Source organism: Myotis brandtii, unplaced genomic scaffold, assembly GCF_000412655.1.
Source record: "Myotis brandtii unplaced genomic scaffold, ASM41265v1 scaffold196, whole genome shotgun sequence".
NCBI classification, from domain to species: Eukaryota; Metazoa; Chordata; class Mammalia; order Chiroptera; family Vespertilionidae; genus Myotis; species Myotis brandtii.
The window spans coordinates 5,185,958-5,194,021 of record NW_005357311.1 but is presented as its reverse complement, the minus strand read 5'-3'; the positions used below and the strand labels follow the sequence as shown (position 1 = coordinate 5,194,021).

General features: G+C 46.6%; 1 protein-coding gene across 4 annotated transcripts in view; it reads right to left on the bottom strand.

Moving 5' to 3' along the window:
* Positions 1-398: 398 nt before the first annotated feature.
* ARID5B (AT rich interactive domain 5B (MRF1-like)) overlaps positions 399-8,064 on the bottom strand; it is a 183,612-nt gene continuing 175,946 nt past the window's right edge. For all 4 annotated transcript variants that reach the window (XM_014538742.1, XM_005865124.2, XM_014538743.1 and 1 more), the window contains 2 exons: positions 7,052-7,250; positions 399-3,204 (listed from right to left, as the gene is read on the bottom strand). In XM_014538742.1, coding sequence (XP_014394228.1) covers positions 1,051-3,204; positions 7,052-7,250 — 2,353 coding nt within the window. In that variant the 3' untranslated portion in view covers positions 399-1,050. The remainder of the gene's footprint in view (positions 3,205-7,051; positions 7,251-8,064) is intronic.

The following is an 8,064-nucleotide window of genomic DNA, read 5'->3' as shown; positions in this document are numbered from 1 at the left end:
GCTTGCTGCCAGTGAGGTTTTTGTTTTTATGATTCCTCTGGTATGTAGGACAGTTTCACAGCCTAGATAAGGTAAGTACAAGGCTCGATATGTTCACATAACCCCATACTTCAAAGCAAAGCATTTGGTCGGGTAAGCAGTGTATAAGCTCTTTCAACTATGCCATTAATGAGGAACAAAGTCCGTAAGTTGCGGATCTGCAAAGGAACGTTCTTTGCACTATGGTGTGCTCATCTGTTTCTTTCTCATTTGTTCCACTAGAATCAGTTGCTTCAATTTGTAAACAATTAACTTTACCACCCAAAGCTGCTCAAAATGATAAGATGGGGGGGCGGGGAGTTAAAAACACACATCAAAAACTAGGATAGTCAGTCAGTATTAAACAAAACAAAACAAAAGACCTGCAAACAAAAGCGATACTGTTTAATTAAAAAAAAAAAAAAAAGACAAGAAGGAACTGGGAGAAAATGGAACTACCTGTATATAAATTAGGTGAGCAAACAGTGATACGGGTAGTTTTAAGAAGCAAATATATACAGTCAATTTAACAGTGTTTACTTCTCTGGATTGTTCAATAGTGTCAAAAGGAAAGATCTATTGAAGTTTCACTATACATTGCATTGATTGAACCTTGGAGTTTTATGAAAACAGGGGCCTCGCTTGGTATGTCTGCCAGTCTTCCTTGCCCCTTTCTTTGAAATGCCTGCCCCTTTTTTGCCCAGATTGTTTCCTGGCCATGGGAACTCAGACGGGGCCCTCTAAGTTCTTCCTGGGTGCGCATAACCCCCTTCACGCGAGCCCCGTGCGAAGTGAACCATCTGGGGTGCGAGGGCATCTGTGTTGCAAGGGACTCAAGACTGACCAGCCAAGGCTGGTGTCGTCCCAGAAAAATCAGGTCTGTTCACCTCCCCGCTCGGCCGCTTCGGCTGGAACTGATCTTACCCCCAGATTAGAAGAAATACGGACTTCTAATTCTACAAGCCATCACCCCAGGGGGAAGGAGTAAAGATCTTTTAGCCACGCCGTGTGGGATGCTGGGCAGAGCCGGGCTTACAGTTTTGTACTGGGGTGTACGGATGACAGCTGAGAAGATGGAAAGGCAGCTTGAGGGTTTATAGCAGCTAAAGGGTAAATGCTGTTGTGCAAAAGGTCCCCGTACGAACTTCCTACAGGTGTGGCTGCAGCCAAGTGTCTGTACAGCTGCTGAGAATTGGTCGGCGACGTGAAAATTCCTCTTTGCATCACAAGCGAGTGGAAAGCCAGGGGCTGCATGAGTGGGGAAAGCACAGTCTGGTTTTTCAAGTACTGCAGAGAGTGAGAATACCCTGCTGGGAGCCGGGAGTTGAGGCCCGAGTTACACAGGCTCCCAGAATACAAACCTTGGAAGATAGGGGAGGAGAGGGGCAGCTTATGGCCTTCCGACGCGCCCCCGGATCGCCCACCGTGGGCTGCCTTGCTGCCCTCGCTCTCCTGCTCACAGGCCTTCTCCTTCCCAGAGACCTCCTTGGATGGGTCCAGGGGAGACACCGCCCGGGCCTTTTTCCCAGCGATCACCAGGTCCAAGTCCTCCAGGCTGCGCTTTATGGGGCGCGCAGCACCAATGTTCTGGGGGCTCATTTTCCGGTGCAGGATGGGGTGGACCATGCCTTCCATCTTCCTGAAATTCTCCAGTCTCACATGGTGGGGTTTTGCAGATCTTGAGAGCGCCTCGGGGTATTTTTTAGGAGCCGACATGGTCATGGGGGACACCCGGCAGGCCTTGGGGTGACAGTCTCGACTGTGGCTGTTTATGACCTGGAACTGGGAGACGCCTTTGCTCTCCTGGGGCCCCGGGGCCGCGTGGGCCAGGCCCAGGACCTTGCCGGTGGGTTTGTGCGGGTTCTTGGGAAGGCTCAGGTCTGTCGGCTGGTCATCCGTGGTGGCTTCGGCTGCAGCTGACTTTTTGTCTTGCAGGTGCAGCGACGAGAGATAGTTTCCATGGAGCTTTTCTTGGTGTTTGTGGGAAGAAAAGGAACTGTTTTCCGATTCCCTGTACATGTCCCTGCACGGGTACTTGGATGACTGTTCGTTGTGAAGATGATGCTCGGTGTGTCTGTAGAGGCTGTGGAGATGCGGAGAGGAGTAGAAGTCGGCCAGGAAGCTGGGCATGTGGGAGTGGGGGAGCGCCCTCTTCTCCAATAGTTTCTCCTTGCCCTCCTGGATCTCTTGCTTCAGGACATAGGAGTCGGCAAGGGGGCTGAGGTGATGCTTGGAGAAGCTGCAGCGGTGGGGATCCGATCGACTCAGCTTGTCATGTTTAAAGATGTCACTGATGCTCTTTCTGTCCTCGGAGGGCTTGCTCCTGAAGCTCTGCACGTGCTGAATCACCGAGGGCCGGCTGACCGCCGTGTGGTCAGTGCTTTGGCCGTGGTGGGCCTGGGCGAGACCGGAGCACAGGTCGTCCCTGGCGATCAGTTTCTTTTTGCTGATCAAAGGGGGTGGGGAGCCATAGGGGTAGCTGCTGGAGAGGCTGGCCCCACTCACTTGGGACAAGAGCTTTTTCTTGGCCAGCGGGGACATGATGCCTGGGTTGCCCCTGGAGTAGAGCAGTGGGGTGTAATTGAGTCCGTGGTTCTCATTCATGGGCCCAGTCAGGTCTTTGTCCTTGAACATGTCGAACGACTGGACCACTAGGACCTTCGGGGTCTGCTTCAGCGCGTTGTGGATGTCGTCGCTGCCCAGCTGGTCCACCTTCACGGTGCAGTTGGCGATGTAATCTGCCATGGCGGGCACTTTGTCATCGTCCATCTCGCTCTGGTTTGCCAGCGGTGGCTGTGTGGCGGGGAAGCCAGGGAAGGCTGTGTCTTGGGGTTCGTTTTCAGGGCTCTCTGTAAAACAGCAGGGCTTGGGTTCTGGTTTTGAGTCGACCAGAGCGCTGGGAGAGGTGAGAGGCTGTTTGCCAGCCCCTGGGTCCCTGTCGGGGGCTGAAGAGGCACTCGGGAGTGGAGGAGAGGGCCCTTTCTCTCCCGCCTCCTCTGCCATCTTCTCGCAGTTGGCACTTTGATCTGCTTTGTTCTCCTTTTCTGGGTCTGCTGTAGACACCAGGGGCCTGGCGGCAAAATCCTGGTACCCTTCCATTTTCTTCTTCGCGTCTGCTGCGGGAAGAGGCTCGGGGATGCTCTTCTGGTTTAAAGGCTCTTGCTCCTTCTCTTGCTCTGAAGAAACCTGATAAAATATTGCAAGACAGTCAGAAGGAAGCTAAGTGCATTGACACATTTTGCTATGAAATAGAATATTACACGCAGCAGTTTTTCTTGGAAATAGGCTTGTCAATCAGTTCACATAGTTTCTGTAAAGCTTTATCACTCCCTGATCATAGCTCTAAACAAAGAAATCTAAATTACAGAAACATTAGGGGAAATATGCATATTCACTTTAGTCCCTTATGAGACACTTATCAAAGTGTTATGTACTGATGGTATACAATCATATCACTCCTTGAGTCTAATATATAGTTTAATTCTAAGGTTGTCTTCTTGTCAAATCAGTCAATTATCCAAATGGGTTTTAAATTACATGTTGTGCTTTATGACACTTTGGAGAAAGATTTTTTTTAAAGCCTCTCTCTTTCAAAAATCTAACCACCCCCATGTCAACAAACAATCAACAAACTCACCGATACTCCCTGCCGTTCTTTGACAGAGTGTATCTTGTCCTAATGTGTCCAATGGAGGCATAAAATCAGTGATGCTTAAGTGTTTGTAATTTCTACTCAGTGCCATGTGACATGCAGATAAGCTGAAGTATTGAAAGATGATGGAGATGCAACATCGGCCTGACTACCTGAGGGACAGGAGGGCTCTAAGTCCTTCTAGGCTGCAGCAAGCTACATTTCCATGAAAGCTGAAAATGAAGTTGTCAAATTTAGGCAGTGAGCGCCAGCACAAACACAGCTTCTCTGTTCATTGAAATAAATTGTGGTCCATGAGATGGATGCCCTTTGTGTGTCCCTATTCATAGAAGTTGTGGGCACAATTCGACCCATTCATTGCTTTATGTAGCTGTGCAAACTCTGACCTTTGAAGGTCATTTTAACTTTCCATCTGTGACCTACTGACGGACAAGGTCTTTAAAAACTTCTGTCATTCTGTCCTGACATGTCTTAGTGGAGAATAGTCCCAAAACCAGTTGTATTGAACTGGTCTTCGCCTCCCCATCCCCCACCCCCTAACTCGCCCATCTCATCTCCATGAACATTGTTCTTCTTTGTTAAGAAAAGAAGTTTTGACCACAGTAGCATTTTCGGGTAAGATTGGGGATGCTAGTGTAGGGATGCATAGGACTAAAAATTTTAAGGAAACACATCCATTTAATCAATATTTTTCCTTAAATCCACTTAAAGATATCCCTGTTTTTTTAGATTTGTGTTATACCTAAGAACCTTTTTGTGCCACCTTTCATTTTTTGGTACTAGTAGTTGCCTTTTCAGTACAACTATCATTACTTGTTCTACATTAACAACATCACTGGTCTCCTGAGCTTTTGCATTACAAGAAATGCAGAAAAAATGAGTACAGCCAGGGAAAAAGGCATTGCACTTGAATGTCAGTTTCTGATGGGACTGGAATTTGAAGAGGGGCTATCAGGGATACTCAGTTCCAATGAACTTTCTATGACCTAGGCCTTCAGTTACATGGAGTTCCATGCTTTTGATTGTAAAACAGGTTCAGGAGGTCTTTGAAAGCTAGACAGAAAAAGGTGAAGGATGGAATTTTCTGATCTGCCCTTAGTATGTTAAGTGGTATCTTCCCACCAGGTAACTTGCAATCCAATCCAAGGATATCGGGTTTGATGAGAAGGGCTTTATTTATTTATTTTTTTAATCCTCACCCAAGGATGTTTTTCCATTGATTTTTTTCAGAGAGAGTGGAAGAGAGGGAAAGACAGAGAGAAACATGGATGTGAGAGAAACACATCAATTGGTTGCCTCCTGCACGCACCCCAACCAGGGCCTGGGCTGGGGAGGAGTCTGCAACTGAGGTACGTGGCCTTGACCGGAATCGAACCCAGGACCCTATGGTCCACAGGCCGATGCTCTACCCACTAAGCCAAACCGGCTAGGGCGAGGAGGGCTTTATAAGCCCTCCTATCTCTACTGAGTTCACTACTTCATATTGAAAACATTAAAAATGAAAAACAATTAAAACAATGACAACAATAAAATCCTGACTCACAGCTCCAGACACATCATTAGTGGGAAGAAATATACCTGGACAATAACATGGGTCTATGTTGGAGGTGGGGAACAATTCTTACTTATAAGGTCAACCTTGAAGAGGGTATGAGATTCCAGGTAGTTTAATAAGTTTTTTTTTAATTGATTTTAGAAAGAAAGGGAGGGAGAGAGAAACATCAGTGTGAGAGAGAAACATCGATCAGCTGCCTCCTGCTCGTGCCCTGACCAGGAATTGAACTGGCAGCCTCTTGGTGCATGGGATGACGCTCAACCAACTGAGCCACACCGGCCAGGGCAGATTCCAGGTAGTTTAGATAACCTGATCATAATAATCTTTGATACTCAAGACACTAACAGCTCCCTGAAGGGAACTGCTGGGATCTATAGAACAAAGGCTTTAAGGGTTTCTACGATCTGCAGAACATCTGGCTCCACACCTGACAGTGGTCATCCCCTCAGCTGATGGGTTCAGGGCATGGGCTGAGGATTCCTCCCACAATTTACAAACCAACCATTTTAAACTTCGTCCCCAAAGTGGAGCTGTTCAAAGGTCAGCTGGCCTCTTGGTCCTCAGTTTGCCCCCTGGTGCTTTGGCAATGCTGTACATATGGTATCTAATAGAACTCACTGCTCCAAAACCCATAATAAATCACCAGGCCAACAGGGTAAAGGAAGAATGGAATGCAAGCCTTCACTTGGAATTTCCTTGCTTTTGGCTATTTATGTTGCAAGCTTGCAGATATTTAGAAATCTCTGCATCACCTCTTCCCCCCTCCCCCCAACCGTTTTAATTTCTAGAGCTTGAAATAATTGTGAAACAAAAAAAAAATTTCATCTTCGTATTAATATTATCTTCTTACACAGGATTCAGTGGGGGTAAGTTGAATTCTAGGTAAGAGATTGTGGTGTTGTGTTGTGTGTGTTTTAAACCAGTGTTTAATTAGGGAGTCTCTTATGTGTTCATTATAAACTTGATTTTTTAGGGGGTGTTTAATATCAGCAACAAAATTCCCTCTGGGGTTGAATCTTAGAACATGCTGTCTCCAAATGTGGCTGCTAAGTTTTTTTTTTGTTTGTTTTTTATGGGCAGCAGGGTTTTTATTATTCATGTTGAAACAGAGCCCAGATCAGCCTCCATGACTGGCTGTGTGCTGACATTAATGGCTTCTACCAAGGAACTGTGGGGGTGCTGCGGGTAGCTGAGGCTTGTTTTAAAAGGTTCAGAAACTACCTGTTAACATGAGAGATAATAATGGTTTCAGAGGAACCATTTCAAAATTTCCCCATAAATAATATGTGCTTAAGATGTTTCTAAACTGGTCTCAACCCAAGGCTGCTGCATACAGGTCCATTACAGGAGACAAAGGCGTCCCTAAAGTTTCCAGGTCCCTCCCGCAGACACACAGCACATCAATTTCAATGGCCCTCCCTACCAGGCCCCACGGAGCACTCTTAAAGTCACACCACTTCCTCAGATAGACTGGCTGGAAACGGCAAAGCCGTATCTTTCACGTTGGAGTCCCCTGGCTTCACAGAGCTGGAGCTCTGGCTCCTACTCTCTGAGTCGGTGGACGCTATCCGTTTCCTAGGGGATGCTTGCATCTTTCTGGATCCTATCGTCCATTCAACACCACGGACTGCCTTTCAGCCCTGGAACAAGCGGGACGGTCCGCTACTGAGGGAATTGCGAAGCTGAGATGACTTGATTTCTCAGTGTAGCACTGCAACTGTGTAGGTCACAGCTGTGGGTGCAGGTCTCAGCTAAGGGTACAGGGTTCGGGAAACCCTGAGGCGGGGCAGGTCCTGGTGGTATGTCTGGGGCGGAGAGCGACTCACCTCAGAGGCATCCTGGGGCTTCGGGGCATTCTCTTTTTCTTTCTTGCTCTTGGGGATTTCATATTTGATGCGTTTGGTTCCTGATACTTTTGCTTTATTCTCATTTTCCTGTGAACTGTTCTCCTGTTTCCGAGGTTTGATTGGAGGCAGGGGCTTGTCTTCCTCTCCTTTAATAAACCTTTCATATGGCAGGATTAACCTAAAAGGATATCAGGAGACACGATCAGTCAGGGGATGATTAATCAGGCAATTCCATTAGCATTGGTTATGGCTTATTTTCTTTTCTCAATACAAGCAATTTATTGCGTGACTTTATTTCCAGTGACGCCAATGCTTTTCTAGAAACGTACTCCACAGTTACCTCCCTACTCAAAACCAGTGCCTACTGACTTCTTTGCAAGATTGCTTTCTGGTTCTGTAAATCTATGCACCAAGGATGACAGTGGAAGCATCCAAGTTTACATCATCATCGCTGTGCATGGAACCCGGCTACGTGCCAGCAATGACATCACAACAATAATAGCAGCAATAATGATAGCTGCTGTTTACTCATCATTCTGCCAACAACTATTTACTGAGCACTGACTATGTGCCAGACATTGCTCTAGGCACTAAGATACAGCAGCAAACAGAAGATCCAATGCCTGACCTCATGAGGCTTATATTCTAATGTACTAGTATCTGCCCCAGGTACATAATATATGTCATGTCATAATATCCCTAGGGAGTAAATTACCATATTATTTATTATAATCAAACCAATAATAAAAAATGATTACTAATATTATTATGAACTGATGAGATAACTGAGGCACCAAAAGGTTACAGAATTTGCCTAAGAGTCACACCAGTTGATAGAGATAGAATTTGAGCCATTTTTCCCATCTCCAAAGTTTATATTTTTGTCATGCCAAAATATAGACCAGACACTTAAGATAAAGACCTTAATGGGAGGCAAGCACAGTGTGGCTGAGAGACAGCTGTCTCTCACACAGCAGCTCTGGGGGACCAGG